The sequence below is a fragment of the Oryzias latipes genome, chromosome 16 (assembly GCF_053564925.1).
Source record: "Oryzias latipes strain Hd-rR chromosome 16, Olatipes_Hd-rR_3.1".
Taxonomy (NCBI): Eukaryota; Metazoa; Chordata; class Actinopteri; order Beloniformes; family Adrianichthyidae; genus Oryzias; species Oryzias latipes.
This window is the reverse complement of record NC_136252.1, coordinates 35,136,886-35,156,618: the sequence shown is the minus strand read 5'-3', so window position 1 is coordinate 35,156,618 and position 19,733 is coordinate 35,136,886. Positions and strand designations below refer to the sequence as shown.

General features: G+C 47.4%; 1 protein-coding gene and 1 long non-coding RNA gene across 4 annotated transcripts; one reads left to right on the top strand and one right to left on the bottom strand.

Annotated features, from left to right (window-relative positions):
• Positions 1-6: 6 nt before the first annotated feature.
• Positions 7-16,761, bottom strand: si:dkey-199f5.8 (beta-1,4-galactosyltransferase 3). 3 transcript variants are annotated; one of them, XM_078933656.1, is made up of 8 exons: positions 16,453-16,581; positions 15,523-15,647; positions 8,366-9,058; positions 5,088-5,323; positions 3,069-3,256; positions 2,862-2,984; positions 2,416-2,520; positions 7-924 (listed from the first exon to the last, which is right to left on the bottom strand). In XM_078933656.1, exons 3-8 carry the CDS (start codon positions 8,631-8,633, stop codon positions 699-701), a joined length of 1,146 nt encoding a protein of 381 aa, XP_078789782.1. In that variant the 5' UTR covers positions 8,634-9,058; positions 15,523-15,647; positions 16,453-16,581; the 3' UTR covers positions 7-698. The 3 variants fall into 3 exon arrangements, with proteins under 3 accessions (XP_078789782.1, XP_004078467.1, XP_078789783.1); XM_004078419.4 differs by lacking the exon at positions 15,523-15,647 and having other exon boundaries at positions 16,453-16,761; XM_078933657.1 differs by lacking the exons at positions 15,523-15,647; positions 16,453-16,581 and adding an exon at positions 15,996-16,161.
• A 443-nt stretch (positions 16,762-17,204) lies between these two features.
• On the top strand, positions 17,205-18,353 carry LOC144984628 (uncharacterized). Its single transcript, XR_013648439.1, has 3 exons — positions 17,205-17,343; positions 18,021-18,126; positions 18,218-18,353. It is a non-coding gene; the product is annotated as an uncharacterized LOC144984628 (long non-coding RNA).
• The last annotated feature ends 1,380 nt before the right edge of the window (positions 18,354-19,733 follow it).

Sequence of the window (19,733 nt, the reverse complement as noted above, 5' to 3'; positions counted from 1 at the left end):
GACGGCTTTACTCTGAAGGTTTTATTAGGGAACTTAAGGCCACTGTGGACTGTGCAGAAGTCAAGAAAAGCAGAAATAACCCCACAGACCCCCCATGAGGGCGTCCCGCAGCCCCTCCAACCGCCGCAGCAGGACGAGTGGGTGGAGGAGGAGGAGGGACTAAAGTGATAACCAGCAGACATCCATCCGGATGGGTGGAAAGGCTCCTCCGTATCTCAGCAAACCAACACCAAGTGATAGAAAGAATAGAAAAAGTTCCTCCAGCAGGTGGAGCTCAAACGTCTTTGGTTTCTCCTGCCGGTGCAGCCGGACTCGCCCCCCCTCGTGGCAACAATCAGCTGTCGGAAACGGAAGAAGTCAACATTTTCTAGAATCTCACAGGTAGAGCTGATGCAGCTCCTCCCAGCTCTGCTGAAGATGCCGCATCAGCTCCAAGACCAAAGCAAAGGAAAGGCGCAGATTTGGCATCTTCCTCTTCATCTTCATCGCATCAGCAGATGATCAGCGATGGGATGAGAGGTGGAGGTCTGCGGCTCCCCAGTTTCAGTTCAGTCTCTGCATTGGGAAACGGTTCAGAAGGCCTCACGAGGTTCCCGGCTTCCGCCTCTCCACAGGAAGGTCACTTCCATTCGCTCGCTCCAGCGGTCCACAAGGAGGCGGAGCTTCTGCCGCGTCCTGCAGGAGGAGCAGCGCCCCCTTCAGGGTTTGGGCGGCACTTTGGCTGCCTCTTTGTCTATTGGTTCGTCTTTGGCAGCAGCCTGAGGAGGAGGAGCCTTGATCAGCGTCTTCAGGCCCTTTTCGGTACCGATGTTGACGGTGATGTTGGCGTAGAGCGGCAGGTACTGCCGGGACACCAACTCGTACTCCAGAGAGTTCATCCCGTCCAGCTTCCACGTCTGGCGCGTCTTCGCCAGCATGTTGAACCTGCAGAGGCGGAGCAAGCAAGCCGTTTTGGTTCCAACCAATAAAAAGGCAGGACTCCTGCAGCTGCACTCAGCTCCACCTACAGCTTTGCTGTCAGCTTATTGCAGGTGGAGTCACGTTTTTTTTTTTTTTACTTCCTCTTTAAACTCTCAGGGAGAACATTTTCTAAAAACTACTACAGTAAATCCTGTCGTCTTTTCTAGTGTTTCTCATTGGTATCCACAGTTGACTCATCTGAAGCATCACATGGTGGGGGCGGAGTCAGTTAAAGGAGAGGGCCCACAGTGGAGCCCTGGTGGACTCCACCTGAGAATGTCTCTGACCTGAACTGGGCTTCATTCAGACCAAAGTCATCAAATAACTTTGGTTTATAACAAACATTATTTGGTGCTTTTTTTTAACTTTAAACTTCGTGTCCACAAATGCTGCAAGAACGCCGTCCCTTCTCCAAAATGTGCAACAGAAAAGCAGAAACTGTGATCTTTAGCTCCGCCCCAAAAGGATTTTCCTCTTCTTTAAACAAAGATTTTAACAAATATGTTTGGATTTGAAATGACTGATTCCCAGCTGGACTCAAAGGCTGCATTTCCACTGCAGGTCTTGGTGCCCATATTCGATTTTCTCACCATATCCGATTTTTTTGACGACCCGCTTACATCATCTTTTACAAGTGACCCATATCCGATTTTTGTATTTACACTACAATGCTGACACTATCAAACGTAGACGTTCTCAGGACTACGTAGCAGCATTTCCGCCTTCCGCCGACCTCCTTCGGACTTTTGTGTGACTGCGGTTGTCATGGAGGCAACGCAGCGACGGAAAGAGGCGTTGCCTTGGGCGCTCCAGAGGGGAGAGGAAGAAGGGCTGCTCGGCCGGCTGATGTGCTCTCTCTGAGGAAGTGTTTGCAGACGTTGTGCTGTACCAACAGTTTGATCAAGGCAAAGAAATAAACAGCTTCTAGCCTGTTCCAGAGCAACGGTGTCCTGCTTCATTAGTTACCGTTTACCGGGACCGGACCGGAAATAACAGCGGTTTCCGACTACGGTCTGAAGCCTGAGGCTGAAAGGTAACACGCTGATGGGGCTCCAGCTGTCCTCCAACAGCAACATCAGCACAAAAGCACCTTCATAAGTCATGTGATCTCACTTGGGGGTGTCCTGAGTTGACATCACTGACGTACGACTCGCATTTACTGGGGAATATCCGATTTGTCTGCTTACATGGCACACGCAAAGGCATGTATCCGATTGTTATCTGATTTATTTCTACATATGAATGATGCCTGAATCCGATCTGAGAAAATCAGAATCCATGCGCTTTAGTCCTGCTTACACGTTCACCGGTCATATCCCATCTGTGCCACATGAGAGGAAAAATGGGAATTGGGTCACTTGAACCATGCAGTGTAAATGCGGCCAAAGAGACGCTACGCTGCCTCCCTTCTCAGATCAGGTCACTTCCTGTCCGTGTCGGCGCCGTGGGTCGTACCTCTTGGGGTTGACGTCGTTGCCTTGGTCCAGATTGTGTTTGATCATCTTGTAGCGGCCGTGTTTCAGAGGCGGGCGGCTGATGTGCATCCCCGCCAGAGACACCCTGAAACCAACATGGTAGGAGGTCATTTTGGCCTGCTGGAGGTTTTTTGAAGCTCCGCCCACATCATCAAACACCTTCCAGCTTTAAAATTAATCTGAAGGAACAATTTACAGTTTTTTTATTCACACCTTAAATTTCAGTCTCAATCAGACCCTAAAAAACAGGCATGATGGAAATGAGGAGAAAAACACGGTGTAGTGGGCGGAGTCTAAGCTTTTGTTTATTATTTATGAAATCCTATGGATTAATGTTTTAGTGATGGAGGAACCATAACGGCTCAGATATCAAAGTTCGTTTAACTGCTTCTGTGTTTCCCATCATGCTTATCTGCAGAAACTCACCTGATCCCGATGTCATCGTCCTCGCCCCCCCAGCCCCAGTAGTTGTTGGGGAAGCCGTTCATTTTCAGGTACTGCAGAGGAGAAAGGGCCGACACCCCCCCAAAGTACATATTGTACGGCAGCCTGAAAGGGACAGAAGGCAGACGAACGGGTCAAACTTCCACAGACGTCTATACGCCCATCACATGATGCAGAACGGAGACCCACTTATAGCCAAACTTGTCCATGGCGATGGCGGCGTGTTTGGGGTTGGCGTCGCAGATGTACGTGTTGCGATCATCTTCAGGAATCAGGTCCACGTCGTGGAAGAAGAGGCAGTCCCAGTCCTCCTCCCTCATGGCCTCCCTGAAGCCGATGTTCATGAGCTTGGCTCTGTTGAAGGTGTAGTTTCCAGCCTGTGGGGGGAGAAAAGGGGGAGAGAGCGTCAGCAGAAGAAGCTTCTGGAGTTTTCACGCAGGCAAACATCAAAGAGCGCATTAGACACGGAGCGCGATCCCGTCATTCCGGATTCGTTTCTGCACGGCTGCAGTGGAGCAGAAAAAACACGGAACCGCCGGAGAATTCCACAAACGAGAACTTTCGTTCTATTCTGTCTGAAAGAACAACAGGTTTGACTTTTTACATGTCTTTACATGTTTTCCTAATTTTACACTAATTTTGAGTTTATGTTCTGCACCTTAGGATTACATTTTTACGTCTGCAGTTATACAAAAAAAAGAATAAAAATAAAAACAGGAGCAAGAGCTTGACTCCACCTTTAAATGTGGATCAGCTCCTCACATGAACAATCCCTGAGACCCCCCCCCCCCCCCCCCCAACCTGGAAAACCTGAGATTTTTGTTCTGAGGTGCAGTTTCACAGGAGATCCAGCAGAGGGCGCTCCGCACCAAGAATATACCAGATCCCAGAAAACGGCTAAACTTCACGTTAACCCTTGTGCTATCTTACATGATCCCCCCCCCTTCCATTGACGTGTTCTCCCTACCATGACAAAGATGGATAAAGGTGGAAAGATTTCATGTTATCCATGGACACCAGTGAAGATCACAAATCATTGAAGAAAAAAGGTCCTTATAGGACGTTAATATAGGACGGGCCAGTCCTATATTAAGGACCTCATAGTCCCTTACCATCCAATCAGAACACTTCACTCCCTAAATGCAGGACTGCTTGTGGTTCCTAGAATCAGTAAAAGTACGGTTGGAGGTAGAGCGTTTAGCCACCAAGCCCCTGTTTTATGGAATAAACTCCCAGCTCATGGAAGAGAAGCCGACTCAGTTTCTACATTCAAAGTTAGACTGAAAACATTCCTCTTTGGACAGGCTTGTTGTCAGACTAGTTAGTATTCAGAGATTATTTGACTTAATGTTAATGTGTTTAAATTAAAATTAATAATAACTATTTCTTTTAAAAGGCTGCTAGAAGTTGAAACTGGGGTAACTATGGTGCACTGGGGTTCTGTCCTCTTTCCTGTTTTTACTTCTACCCTTCCTCTCTCCTCTATTCTTGATCATCATTTATCATTTAGTTCTCCATGTCTCGGTTTGGTGCAGTGATTCATGTATTGTCCCTCTTTCCCCTCCTGGGGAGTGGGAGTGCTTCCAGACTCCAGTTGGCTCATCCGTGCTCCAGTTCCTGACCGAGTACCTCATCTCTGCTCCTGCTCCTACACCTGGCTGTGGTTCCTGTCTCCGGCTCGACTCGCGCCTTTGACTGTCCCCCCAACCACAGCTGGATGAAGCTCGTCTGCTGGACTTTATATATGTAGTTATAGATTTAGATAAGTTAATTCTTCTCTAAGAGTTCTGGTAAATCGCCTGTCCGTCCTGGGGGAGGATCCCTCCGTCATGTGGGCACCCCTGAGGTTTCTTCGTTTTTTCCGGAATCCGGTTTTTTTGGGAGTTTTTCCTTACCGCGAAGGGGGGTCTAAGGGCAGGGATGCCAGTATAGCTTAGTCAGTTTGTTAGTTCATTTTAGTATTTTCCTATTGAACTATTTGTATTCATGATCCTTTTGAGTTCATGTTTCACTTTTTCAAATACCGATACGAAGCCCATCGAGACGACTGTTGTTGTGAATTTGGGCTACAAATCAAATCGAATTGAATTGAAGGGTGGAGGTTACAGTTTAGGGTGGAGGTTAGCGTTAAAGATGGTGGAAATTACAGAAAGGTGGTGGAGGTCAAAGGTAAAGGGGGTGGAGGAGGTCTGCGTCTTCCATCCTCACCTGGTGAATGATGTAAATGCCATAGTTGAGCTGCTGCCGCTGCAGGAACGGGTGAAGGAAGTAGAGCAGGTACTTGAGGTGGTGCTCTCTGTTCCTGTGTGGGATGATGATGGCCGTCTTGTGTCGCGCCTCGCAGTCAGGCGGCCGGTACCGCCCCCCATGCATCACCAGCGGGTTCTTCCCCTCCACATTGGCCAGAGTGAGTCGTGAGGGGAAGCTGACGTGGATGGGCCCTCCTGTGAAAACAAACCAGTCTGATGATGATGATGAGGATGGAGGGAAGGCAAACCAGCGTCTCATTTGCATGCAGAGCAGAGGCTCAGACTGCAGCTAAAGTATTCACGGGTTCCAGTCGCTCCGACAGTCAGAGCATTTATGACCAGGGGAACCGGTTTGGCGGCCCAGACCTGCACATTTCTTGGTTGTGTCCAGAACCAGCTGGGTCAGGCTGGTTTCTACGAATCACTTCACTTTCAGCTGTTGACAGACCCCGTCCACACCCTGCTGGGGATCTGTCACACTCTGGAGACGATGAGCTGCAGGAGGCAGGTGGCAGAAGGCGGAGCCTGCTGTTGTCAGGTACAAGGGCATAGGGGGATAGGTATGCTCCTGCCACTCAACCTCAATGCTTCATCTTCCTCCGCTGAACCCGCTGAAGCTAAAGAGGGATTCGTCTCCAAGCAGGACGATGGCCTCGCACAGCTTTGTCACTTTGAATAAAGTTTTCCTAAATGTCCATGAGGGATTTGAAGAAGCTGCTTAGAAACCACGTTTACGTTTCTCTGATAAACGGCACAAACACCACCCCTGGTGATTTGACTCCGTCCAGAACCCAGACCTGACCCCGCCCCCTTCAGGGAAATCCTGGTCAGGAAGACGGTTTTCCTCCGTCAGAGTGATTACTCAACAGAAAAAGCTCTGAAGCTCAGAGGCGTGGAGAAACTTTCACTTCTCTACCTGGAAGCAACCATATTTACACACCCACCACAGAACCGTGACCGTCACGGCATCCTGGTCTATTCAGTACTTAGATTTGGAGAACTAAGCATTTCATGATAACATTCTAGTTAGACATCACTCCACAGCTGCTGGTATCAGATAAAAGACGGCAGATTATAGTCTTACTAAAACGTTCTGAGAATTCCAGAAATACGATATGCCCCGTAGGTGGGTGGGGGTGGGGGGCAGAACGAAACGCTGACGTCAGCAGGTTTTTCCTAGAGGTGGAGTCGTTTGCCTCAAGTCAAACACCAGACACCTGTAGTCGGCAGGTAAAACAGGATTCATTCATCAGGGACGCCAACCGAGCTGAAGGGTTGTGAGAAAGAGGACACGCCTCCCACCACAAACGCGCTCACCAAACAGGTTTCATGAGTTCCCTGTAGCGTGGAACCAGAACACGAATTCCTGGTTCTCTGATTGCAGGATTTCACTCAACCGGAAAGTTTTGCTCAAACCCGTTGACCTAAGAGAACTGGACGGAGTGAGTCTGACGTCAACCGTAGCAATCGACCCAAGTCTTCATCCTGACTGCCCTGACAGGTGGATAGTAGCCGTCTGCGGGTGAAACGTGGTCAAACCTGTCCACGTGAAATCTCAAGGTGGTAGGGCGCTCGGTGAACCGGAGAGAGAAAATGTTCATGCAGGTTTTTCTCTACAGCCATGCTATGTGCGACAGGTTCGAGTGAAAAGGTAAAAACACGTCAGGCTCAGAAAAAGGGGCATCAACGATTCATTTCATCAACTGTTCTATTCACATCATAATTTTGACAATAGCATTCCTAATCCATATTGGTTCATTCTGAATGATCTGATCCTCCAACCTAAAGTGGATCCAGATCATCTTCATCCAAACTTCCAGACAGAAATTCCTGCTACTGAACAGTTTTCCAGATTCTTGGATTTCTTCCAGATCATCAAGTTAAATGAAATCTGTGTCCAAACCAACAAGTAAACTGGAATGAATGTCAAATCCATTCACATGTTAGTTTCCTAAAGTTCACCACTGTTGTTTTTCCACATCCAGAGAATCCAAAGGGAACATTCTTAGAACATAGTATATAAACCTGCTGTACCTCAATCCAGATGGTGTTTTCCAATATCAGTATAATTGATATTGGAAATCTCATTTTGCAATTATTATTTAATGGTTTAGGTCAATTTGATGCGATTAACACCTAACCTCAGACAGATCCACCTGGTTGGATATATTGAATTCATTGACCCCTTATTTTGTAAGCAATGGGGAAGTAGGTGCAACACAGGCGTGTCGTACTGATTTTTTATTTTTTTCCACCCCTTAAATCCTGTGGACTGTACAAGGAGCCCGTTAGTGCTGTTCACGTGACACGTGGGCGCTCCTCGCCGCAGCCTGACTGTTAGAAATGAGACAATCTGATTGTAGTTTGGGTGGACGTCCTACAGGCACTACGGCTCCTTACCAACTACTGACGGTGAGGAGCCAGTACCCATACCTTACTGAGGAACAGTGGGGGGGGGGGGGGGGGTCAAACTCAGTCGGACTGGGGGCCAATATTCAAAACACACCTTAAGTCGTGGACCAAACAGGATAAACATTTATTAAATACACAAAAACTAAACTTTTCAACTTTTAAAACGTAACTTTCTTTTTAAACACAAGTATGAATAAAACAGACGGGAACATTATTCCAAAATTAATCAACTTAAACCTTAAATAACTTGACTTAATTATTAATAAATTAATATTTAGCTCTCCATAAAAATATATCATGTCAAATGTATCCAAGTTAGAAATAATCAACCATAAACCTGCAGAACCCGTATCTTTTTATGACCCGGGCAATGTTCTGTTGGAGCCAGACGACGCCCCTAAGCAGTGATTGGTCCGAGTCGGTTTGAGTCATTCCTCTGGAAATTACTCCAATCCAATCAGTAGTGAGCTTGTTGGAAGGCCACACCCCCACCACAGAGAAACAGGTCAGGCAAAATCCAAGTCTATCTTTTTGAACATTGGATGCAGGGTCCAGCAGGCTCCACCTACTTTTACTGACGCATCTGATTGGTCGGTTTAAAACTACAGAAAAATGTAAAAAAATGAGGATTATCAAGAAAAAGGCGTCACGGTTCTTCTGACCAATAGAATAACTGACAGCTGTTTCTATCTCTATAGACGTCTGTGGGATTTTGGTTGTACTTCCTGTTGGGAACGCTGGGTTGGTGGTACTTCCTGTTTGGAACAGTCAATGGTTAAACCCCACAGACGTGAACCCACCCCCCTCCCAGCAGACAGGACTTACCTACAAAGGGGGACGTCTTTGGACAGAGCGGCAGGTTGTCCCTGCGGTTGTACTTCAGGAACAAGTTGGACAAGTTGGAGTAAACGTCCATGGCGTTCCCCTCCACCGTTAGGTTATGATGCGGTAGGCTGGTGGCGCCGGGCCTGCGGAAGATGCGGATGAAGTAGGTGACCCTGCGGTGGTACCCCTCCCGGGACAGCAGGGCCATGACCACCAGCTGGATGCCCAGGAACATGAAGCCGTAGCGCCATTTGGACTGGAGCGCCATGGCGGTGGGATGCTGGAACTGCCTCCTCGCTCAAATTCGAAGAAGGGGGTGGGGGGAGAAGGCACTTTTGGTGAGTGGGGGGCCGATAGTCCGCTCAGAACAGTGGTTTTCCTCTATAGGGGTGAAGTCCGCTCCACTCTGGTTTTGGCAGTGGGGGGGGTGGAGGTCCTACATCATGTGGCTGCCCCCTCCCTGAGCTCAGAGCTGCCACCCCCCTCCGTCACGCTGCCTTCTGCTCTCCTGTTAGTCTTTCCTGGGGGGAAACTCCACAGCAGTGACCATGACAGACGCGCAACAGCCCCCACTGAGGATTACCCAGCGGCTGGAGGGGCAGGGGGGGGATTCAGTGAAAGGATGGGGGCTGGGGGAGGGGCTTTGTGGTCCCACGGTGAGGAGTTCAGACGGGGGCGGGCAGCAGCCGGACTCTGAAAGAGAACAGAAGAGAGGCGGTGATTCCGACACCCCCAACCCGGAAGCACAGCGGACAGCCATCCCAGGCTTCCAGCTGCGGCCCCCCCACCTCACACAATGAGCCATTGTGTGCACACAAATGGATTGTGTTTGTTTGTGTGAAGCCAAAGAGTGCGGCTGGAAAAGCCTCGGTGAAACAGACCCAGGGGGGGGGGGGACACGCACGCCGGACCAGAAGCTCCTCAAGTTCCAGAGCTCCGAACAAACCGCGGAACGCCAATTTGAGCTCGTTAAAGCAGACGGGCTCAGGCGCTAATCCTAATCCTAACATCCCATCCAGCGTCCTCCCTGCAATACGGATTAAAAACGGCAATCCCAAAAATTCCCAATGACTTCCGGACAAAACAAGGGAATTCTAGATTATGGATCCGGTTCATCAGAATCAGGTTAATCCCAATCATTGTTCTATCCTCAAACCTTCTGGCTCTCTTCAGGTTTTTCTAGGACATGACGGGCAGATCAGTGTACCGGCGTCATCGTGACCTGTAACGAGACCCAGGCGCCGGTTCAGTGGGGGAGGGGGGCATTGTTGTGTTTGAGTGCCTGAAGCTGCGTTTCCTCTCAACAGGTGAGGACGGGTGGGCGTGTCACGGATCAACGGATCTGGTTCTGCAGGTGTGGCAGACCTGAAAAACAGCCTTTCTGCTGAATGAGGAAGAGGAGTTCCCAGCATCCTCTCTGCTCCTTCAGACCCAGACGCCTGGGGGGCATTAATATTTCACACAGATGTTCTGTTCACTTGCATGAATGAATAAGATGATAAGATGGGGGGGGGGGGGGGGGGGGGGGTAAAGCTATTTTCTCCAGTTTCTCTTCCCTCCATGAGTCATCACTCTTTTAAAACGTAGGTCATGATGATCACATGGAAGAGACCCCCCCCCCACAAACACACAGGTCTCCCGCACAGAGCTCCCATGATGCCGTGCAGAAACAAACAGGAAGTGCAGACCAGCAGAAATACAGTTCTGGTCTTATTATTGACCTTTTTTAAAGTATGAAAATTGTGAAAGGGGGGGGGGGGGTAAACGGAGATGTTTACGTTTTGTTTCCTGCTGAAGTTAACCAGGAAGTTGGCAGAAAAAAACTTCTAAATCTTGTGTTTTGTTGATTCTGATCTCCTCTTAGAAATAAAAGTTATAACTGATGAGGATTTTTAATTTTTATAAATTTAGTAAAAATAGTGAAGATTGTTTTCTGATCTGGATTCAAGAATCGCATCGATCCACAGTCCTTCAAGCAGGCGTCTGCACTACGTCACAATGTATTCTTTACAATAAAACTGAATATAATCACGGTTTGTTAAAAAAATACACATCCATTAGAAAAATCCAGTTCTGCTCCAAATATGTAGCCTTTCTTTCCTTCTATTTCTTTGTGCTTCAACTCCAGTTTTCAGGAAAGTTCCTGATCAGGCGAATGAGCGGAGGACCATCTTCATCCCGGCAGCAGAGTCTTCCTCTGTGAGCTCTGGTGATTCCAGCAGCATCTGCTTCACATCAGTGCTGCTCCACGTCAGCAGAGCAGCACAAACAAACGCAGAGCGAGCCGCCTCCTCAAACATCCATGTCCTTTTGTTTTGTTATTTAGTCAAAAGGTTTAACTTCGTTAGCAGAACGATCAATGTGGAGCCTCCAGATGAGGTCTGGACCCAAAGTTTTCTGGTAAAAAGAGGATTTTATTCCTGACTGCATAAGAGAAAGTCCAGTCAGCGGGAAATGATCTCACTGCATCTCCAGTCCCACTGAGAGCCATTAAAGCCTTTCCTCTCCTTTTTTTTTAGAGGGGGGGGAGGGGGGGGGGGTAGCTTTTTGGTGCAAACACTCGCTGGTTACCTGGACTCTGAGCTACACTGCTGACAGAACCAGAACTTTCTGCCGCAGATCCACGATGGTCAGAACTTGTGCGGACGTCGAGCAGCTGAAGCTGCCTTTCCTGTAAGCCTTCAGGGATTTGACCTTCATGCTGCGGCGCACTAAGCAAATGCTTTTCACAGTTTTACATGCATTTTGAATGATTTGACTAAGTAAAAGCCAGTCAATGATTTTTATTCTGCGTGGACAACGTCCGCGGCCTGCTGGGAAAACCCCCGCCGCTCTGATCTCCCAACAGCAGCCTCTGCTGTGATTAATGAGCGCAGCTCCGTCCGGAACAATCAGCCAGCCAAACGGCTTCTTTCCTGTTCCAGATAGACGTCGGAGCATCGGGCTGAAAGTCTCTTCAGGTTCAGCGTTTGACTCGTCATTTGGAAACTCCGCCCCTCTGCTGCGATACCAGAGGAGGACACAGTCTGTGACCATCCAGTCACTGCATGTTTCTTTGTCTGGTGAAAATATGCAACATGATCTCCACCAAACATGGCTCCCAAGAGGAAGAAAACAAGTGCTGCTGCTTATAAAGACTTGGGGGGGAGGGTGTCAGGTTTCCCCCCATCTGAGCCTTTGCATCCCAAACAAAAACAACACAGACGGCGTCTTCGTGACTGTGGGACGATGCAGCTCTGAGGCCTCTGAGCCTCGCTGCACAGCCATCAGTCCCAGAATCACATATGGGGCTGCTAAACTGCTGCTTTAGAGGGGGGGGGGGGGGGGGGGGGGGGGCAACAGGTGGTGCAAACAAACTCGCTGCTGTTTGCACCACATGGGCCTGCATGTTAATGCATCACCACAGTTCTGCTCCAGAGGGATTTTGAAGTTTAGAACAGCAGTTACCTCAGGCTTCAGGAGGGCAATCAGTTCTCAAGCCCCGCCCCCTTAGATCAGGGGGTGTTTCCAACACTACCCTGCTTTATCAGCTGAGCCTGTGTGACTAAACGTGAACCTGAGAGCGCCTCCGGTGTTTGTGGCAGCAGATGATCAGGGTTTAAAGTTTGATTCTGAAGGTCTTCAGGAAGTAATGAAGCGGAAAAGCCGGCGCGTCCTTCAAGAAGGCGGAACGCTTCCTGGTTTTGACAGCTGACAGCCGGTTCTTCAGCATGCCTGCAGTCATGTCAGTGAACATGCTGAAGAACCACATTCCTCGTCATCATAGTGTGGACTCTCCATTGTCTAAACATGCGACAGCCAGCGCCCTCGTCATGGAAACCCGCTCCGGCCATTCGTCACCATCACAGCTTTAAAGGTCCGACTCCTCGGGGGCGTCCCTCCTCCGTCTCCCGGTAAATCTTGTGGTCCCTAATGCATCCGTCCTCCCACTCCTCATTCAGCTGCAACAACATGCAGACGCTGTAGCAACGGCCATGGAGACCAAACCTCCACGGACCAGCCGACCACAACAAAACAAGCTCCTGGAACGTTAGCAGGAGATCCACCCATGGAAGAAAGTATGGATGCACCAAACATTCGGCAACCGGATGTATTCGGCCGAATGTTGCTAAAAAAACAAACAAGAAAACTGTCTAGTGGGTCTAGATGACCCAACTCCCAACGTTAAAGTGCCTAGGATAGCACAAGGGTTACAGACTCTTCCAGAAACCCTCTTAAATTCATATTTCGGCTTTGGCGCGCGACACAATCAACGTGCAGCGCCTTCTTTAAAATGTAGGCTGTGTGGAAATATTTCAAAGTGATTGACAGCGATAAAAGAAACTAGTCCTAGCTGCCGACATCGCAGATGATGATCTGCCCGCTACACACACCTCAATCCAGTGGTTGTTAATAGAGAACGCACTCCCACTTGCCGGCCCGTTTGAGTGGGTGACATAGGAGATACATTCATCTAATGCATCTGCAGCAGATCCCGTTACTTGCAGCACTCACACCTCTGCTCAAGAAAGACAATCAAACAGACCAAACAACTAAAAGTACACTGCTGGAGGCAGTCCAAGGACATTTTTGTCAGGCCGACACAGAGTACCTGTTCTGCGTGGCGACCATGCTTGATCCACGGTAAAAAGATCACTACATTGATGTAAGGATAAAGGAAACCCAGGTCAGGCTGGACTTACAAAAGCCACTTTGAGACCATGAAGTGACACACAAAGCAGGTGAGGGAGGCGACAAAAAGACTCCGCACCACACAAGCAGTGGCGGCGTCCTGACTCTGCGACATGTTTGATGAGATCCTACAGGTAAACAGCACCAATCCCAGCTGGACTGTTCCCTGCCACAAGTCCTCATCCCCAGGAGTGATGATCCTCTAACATACTGGAGGACAAATAAGAGACCAATTGCCTGACTTGGCACATAAAAGTCGATACGTTTTACAGTACTTTTCAAAACAATACTAAGTGGATTAAAGTAGTAAAAAAAAAAGGTATAATTTCATGAATGCATTACAAGGAAAACTACAATAAAAGTGGACAAATGATCATGTACAGAGAAAGGGATTGGTTAAAAAATCTTAGTACTTCTTTTTTGAGTTTGATAACAATCAACTGATGAAATGAACCGTTTCCATTCCAAGGTACTTGGAGGCTCCGTGCACACGCATAGATACTGCATCCAATGTCCTTGATAAGAGGAGGAACCGGCTGTCCTGAGACAAAGCAGAGAACCTGCTGTTCTTGAAGAAGAACCCATCCCTGTTCCTGACGGAATAGGTAGAGTACACTTATGCCAAAGGGACAACCGTTTATGTGTGGGTTTCTGAATGGACTTCTGTGTTGGAACCCCTACAGCAGAGGTCAGCAATCAGCATATGTTCAGATTTCTTACGCACTATTTGGGGTTTGACAATTTTTTAAGATATCTCAGATGTTCTGGTTTGCTTCTTTTTTGTTTGAAGCTGAATAACTTTTCTTGACAAATCTGTTCTGGCCCTGGGATAAGCCGTGATATTGTGTTAAGAGTATGAGGTTACATACGCACACTAAATGATAATAAATCTGTTGGAATCGATGTCTTGTGTGAATAAATAGCCTTATTTAAATGAAATGCACTGACTGGAAAGGCTGGGATCATAAAATATAAAACAAATCTTAGTTTTACGTGAAAAAGCTGTGTAAAATGTTTTCTAGGCTATTTCTGAAATAATGAGTAAAAACTCAACCTCCTCATTTGATATTCTGTCACTATTAAGGCCCGTACACACCGGGACCAATATTCGCCAGGTGTTATTCGTCCCAGTGTGAACAGGCCTTTAGGTTTTTGGCCAAGCATTTTAATTATTATTGGGCTTTGGCCAATAATAAGCTACCCTCATGTCCTCCACAGGTGTCCAGCATTAAACTGTGCATTAGAACTCCTGATAGGAGCAATAAATTATGTTTTGATCCATGTCTATAACTGACATTTTTGAGCTGCTTGATCATAGAAAAGGATTTCAGTTTCATTCACCACCAGTCAGGAATGTGACTCCCGCGCGGCGGCGGCGGCGGCGGCGGCGGCGGCGGCGGCGGCGGCGGCGGCAGCAGCAGCAACAGCAGCGTTTCACCTGCACAGGTGAACACAAGAACCTCAAGTCTGGAACGTCTTCTGAGGTTCTGTGAAGAACATACGGACTACAAATGTTTTCTTCTTCGCGGGTTTTGCTTTCTATGGCAGTTTACTCCCTAAGGTCAGAGGAAACAGGGCCACCTACTGAAATGCTACCATCAGCTGATCTTCTTAAAACATTTTAATTTTTTGATAATGAATTGGAAGTTTTGCAATCTTGAAACAACAAATGTGTTTAAGAAGTCACAGGAGTAAACGATCGGGTATCCGTTACCGATCAGGTAGCTCCACGCCGTGCTGACTGACCTTATTTACCTCTAGCCTCACTCGGCAGAGTCACGGGACAATAAAACGATGACTCATCAAAAACGACAGACTGATTCCACTCCAGGTAAGTTTACCTGGTTAGGTATCACCAGACAAACTTTCATTACCTTCGATTTTCTAGTGGAAAAAAAAGTCGAACTGATCCAGAGTTTAACAGGGTTTTGCTCGAAATATAATAACAGTTGGGTTTTTCCATTATTCATCCACTTCTCATTCATTCTTGGTGGTGGCAGCTACTGATGTGGGGCGGACGGAGGGAGGCGCGGCTGCCGGTACACGTCTGACCCCCACCGGGACATTCACACGCATTCATGCACCTGTGGAGCCACACCGGTGAGGTGTGAGGTGTCTTACCCAAAGACAACAGCAGTTGAGAAATATGAATTTAAGAGGGTTTCTGGAAGAGTCTGTAACCCTTGTTCTATCCTAGGCCTGTTAACATTGGGAGTTGGGTCATCTAGACCCACTAGACAGTGCTCTGAACCTTTTTTCTTCAATGATTTGTGATCTTCACTGGTGTCCATGGATTACATGAAATCTTTCCACCTTTATCCACCTTTGTCATGGTAGGAGAACACACCAATGGAAGGATCGGGTCATCTGGACCCCATAGGATAGCACAAGGGTTACATATCGGACACGAGTGAAACGCCCCCCCCCCAATGCACAGGCTCTCTACTTGTGCTTATTCAGCAAAGACAAAGCCAGACTGAACAAACATTGGTGTCCTGGTGCGTTCACGGGTGGCGCTGACGCGTCAGTCTCCATTCATGGTCAGGACTCGGTTCAGGATCTTCAAACACTCGTCCATCCTGAGAGTCCATCAAGAAAACGGGCTGATCGACTAAAACAGAGACACGGGAATCTATAATACTCCATTATAATCATTCAACTACCTACAGAAAAACCACCAACCAAATGAAACCACTGAAGATTATAATCCAACATGGCTGCTTCAGAAAAGACAACTATTGACTGGATTTGATTTTTACTCACAAAAGCTTCTGCTGTTCTTTTCTCTCCACATCTACCTTTAATTTCCTCTGTTACTTTAGTCCCTAATTATGTCAACAAAATAACTTTTATCTGGAGATCATTGATCCTGTGATCCTGTAATCTGATGTAATCTGATGTAATCCAGATTAATCCAGTGGTTCAACAGAAACCAACATCATGATGGAGGCGGACTCACTCATGGTTCGGTTTCTGGAACTAACTTTGTTCCCCCCGCAGGAAAGTTTCAGGGAACCGGTTCCGTATCTGCGGCCGGTTCGGCTCTCCAGAACCTGCCCCTCCCGGGCCGCCTTTGTTCCGCCCCGCGTCTCTGCGGGACTTTCACCGCACAGGAAAAGTTGCGCAAACGCGTCGAGTAAGTTAGCGCGAGTTGACTCTGTTCCGAGGCGCCGCGCGGCGGTGAGGAGTTGGCGGCGAAAGTTGATCCGCCGGGCGCGAGGCTTGCCACCGCCGCGGGCTCCGCTTACCGAGGTCCCGCCGAAACACGAAACACCCCCCGTTTGAGACTGGAGCGGGGAGGCAGGCGGACGGAACCGAGCTAATCACGGGTTAGCGGACTAGCTTGCTAACGCACGCGGAACTACTTTCTCCTGCGGTAATCAAAAGCAGATGTTGGGCTCCCGCTCGAATCTCACCTGACGGCGCGAGCCGGACCTGGAACGGTGCGGCTGCCGGTGAGCGGTGCTTCCAGACGCGGACTGCGACCTCCGCCGTGTTATCCGGACGTTCTGGACTTGTTTCCTGCGTGAACGCAGTTGGGGAGCGGAGCCACACGGCCGCGTCCCGCCCCTTCACTCCGGCCCACACCCACTGGAACGCTCCGCCTGCTCTGGGAAGGAAGCCCCGCCGAACCAGCGTTACTTCACTGAAACGTTACTTTAGAAGCTGGAAATCTATTACTGCAATTATTGAACATAAAAACGGAGACAAAATGTTTGGTGTCTTATGAACGCAAAATCAAAGATGGGAAAAAAAGCGAGATGAGACACAACGCACGTGAAAACATTTCTGATGCAAACGCAAAAACATTTTTAAACAAAAAAAAAGTTTTTGAATACAAAAAGCAAACAAAACAAAACAGGTTTTGAAAGCAAAAAAAGGAAAGCATAAAAAGTTTTTGAAAATAAAAATAAAAGCAAAAAATACTTTTTTTTTAAACCAAAAGCAAAAACTTAATATTTTCATTTGCTACTTAGAAAGTTTTGTTTGCAACATGGTGGCATAAATATCACTTCATAAACTTTATCATCAGAGAGAAATCCAGGTTCTGTTTGATGTTAAAACAAACAGTGAATTTCCTGATTTAAGGTGGAAAGTCAAAAATCCCCAGTGCCAGGTCAAAGGTTACATCAGCTGACGGCGTGTTCTGGAATCATTTTCTGCATGAGTTTTCTGGCAATAAAGGCGCGTTTCATGAAGCGGCTGTTGGTCCCTCAGGCCAAATAGACATTTTTGCAGCATGAGGTCGACCATCGCTGTTCCAGAAGACCGGCTGACGGCTCCAACCTCAGGAACCAGTTCTGCAGGTAGAACGCATCTTCACTCGGGCAGAATGGAGATCTACTGACATAACCGGGATATTTTTTAGATTAGATGCCATTTACCCAGTCATGCTGAGCCCCAGACATCATTTTTTCTAAAGGAATGATGCTGTGGTGGAGCGTCCTCTGTCAAGTTGAAGAGGAGCTGCTTTTGGAATGTGCTGGAGGTTTTGTTCCTTTCTGGAACAAAAAGCAAAGAGGCGTCTTTGACTGCAGAACAAAACCTTTGTGCTGTGGCCTGTGGCGTGGACGCTCCACCACGTCACGTCTGCCCCTATCTGATGGATGTGACGAAAGCTTCACGTCCGCCTTAAACGAACATTTACATTTCTACACCCCGTCTCCCGTCCAACCTAAAGGTTTACTTTGAACCTTGTGGGCTCCACACAGAAACCACGCGCCTCACAGGGTTTGACAGCTTTGAGCGGCCCGGATGAGCTACGAGGAACTCGGTTCTGTGACATCAGTCAGCCAGTCTCGCCGCTGGGGAGTTGATCTTCAGCTGTAATGGCTCTACTTTCAGGTCCAGCAGCGTGAAGGCCTTCATCCCCGTCTCCTGCAGGAGTTCAGGACCCAGGAAATGTTCACGGAGGGTCAGATAACTCCAGCGTGATCTGATCATTGAAATCATTTCATAAAAATCTCATTTGGACTCATTTCAGCTTCCTTGATTGAACTAATGGAGACATAAATCCACACCAGTCGTGTCTGTGGAGACTCTGAGTCGTCCAGGTCACCACAGGATCATCAGCACAACCACATGTTCTGGTTTGCTTTATGTCTTATAATCTTTTTTCATATTTATTGTAAATGGTGAGTCAAAATTCCATCTCTTTGTTCCTGTTTCCTTTCCTCATAGAACCGGTTCCTGAGGTCGGATCTGTCGTCTAGAACGTTCTGACTGTGGTACCAGGAGATTCTCCAACCGGAAAGTTATCAAATGGAAATGATCAGAGGGTCGTCAGGAGCAGCTTTATTTTCCTGTTTCTCTAGAAGTTCTTCCTTCTTTTCAATTTAACATTTCTTCTCTGTCCACCAGGAGGTTCACACACTGGTGCATTTTTATTTACAAATCTCTTCTTGGACTTTTACCTTCCTACATTTGCAGCCTGATCAAGCTGAGGACTGTGGAATCATACGGACTGCGCTCAAATGACCATCTATCGCTCGCCGTTCCATTTGCTCGTACAGAACTGGGGAAAAAGGCTTTTGTCTTTTCTGCCCCCTCCACATGGAACACTCTACAGAAAAGATGGAAATTAAAAGAACTCATTCCTCTGAATATTTTTAAATCCAAGCTGAAATTTGAGGAGAAAGTCACTTTTAACTGTACCTGTTTTACATGAGTTCTAATTTTTATTTGTTTTTAATGTTGACATTTTTATTGTAAATGTAATTTATTGTTTCCCCTCTAGCCAGGACTCCCTCGAAAAAGAGATTCTTAATCTCAATGGGACAATTCCTGGGTAAATAAAGGTTAAATGAAAAAAAAAAAAAAATGAAAACAGAAGATTCTGGAAAAAACAAAGACGACGTCTGCGGGACGACGGTCACCTTCATTAAAAAACACACGGGTTCAATAATTGAATGGGATTTATGAGAGGAGATTTTTCCTTAATGTAGATTTGATCAAACAAAAAATGGACTTCCTGAAAATCTGGTTCTGTTCCTGAGAGAACCGGGCCTGCAGCTTCTCAGAGGATCTTCAGTGGACGAGGAAGCAGCTTCTCCTGAACTAAAGAAGGATCGTTGTGTTCTGGACACATCATAGCATCGTCAGAGCATCGTCAGGCCGGCGTCCGTCCTTCACGGAGGATCAGCAGAGGAGCCTTTGGAGCAGGCAGGTGAACTGGACTTCTGTCGGGCGGAATTGAACGGATGGCAGAGCAGACGCCGGCGCACAGCTCACCTCCCCCTCAGGCCGTCCTCTCCATTGTTTCAACTTTCTGGAAAGTTGAAACAATGTTTCTGTCAAACTGCAGCTACACAAACACGTGTCTGACGGGTTTCCAGTCCAAAAACATGACATTTAATCTGATGAGCCTAACAGGTTCAGTGAAGCCAGACGGTGAACAGAGCGAGTTTGTCAAAGCGGACAAAAGCTCAGAGATCAAATGTCTGCAGACGGAACAGCGAAGAAAACGATAAACTGTTTAAATCCAGCAGAACGGCTGTTTATCAGCAGGAAGAATGCCGACCTGCACAATATGGACCCTTATAATTATGATTAAAAACAAATCTTAATTATTGAGAATGGTTAAAATGATTTCTAATATTATTCCACTTGCTTCAAAAAGTCATGAATTGTTATGTTTATTTTTTAATCATAAACATGATTTTTCTACTGAAAATAATCTGAATATATTTTAGATAAC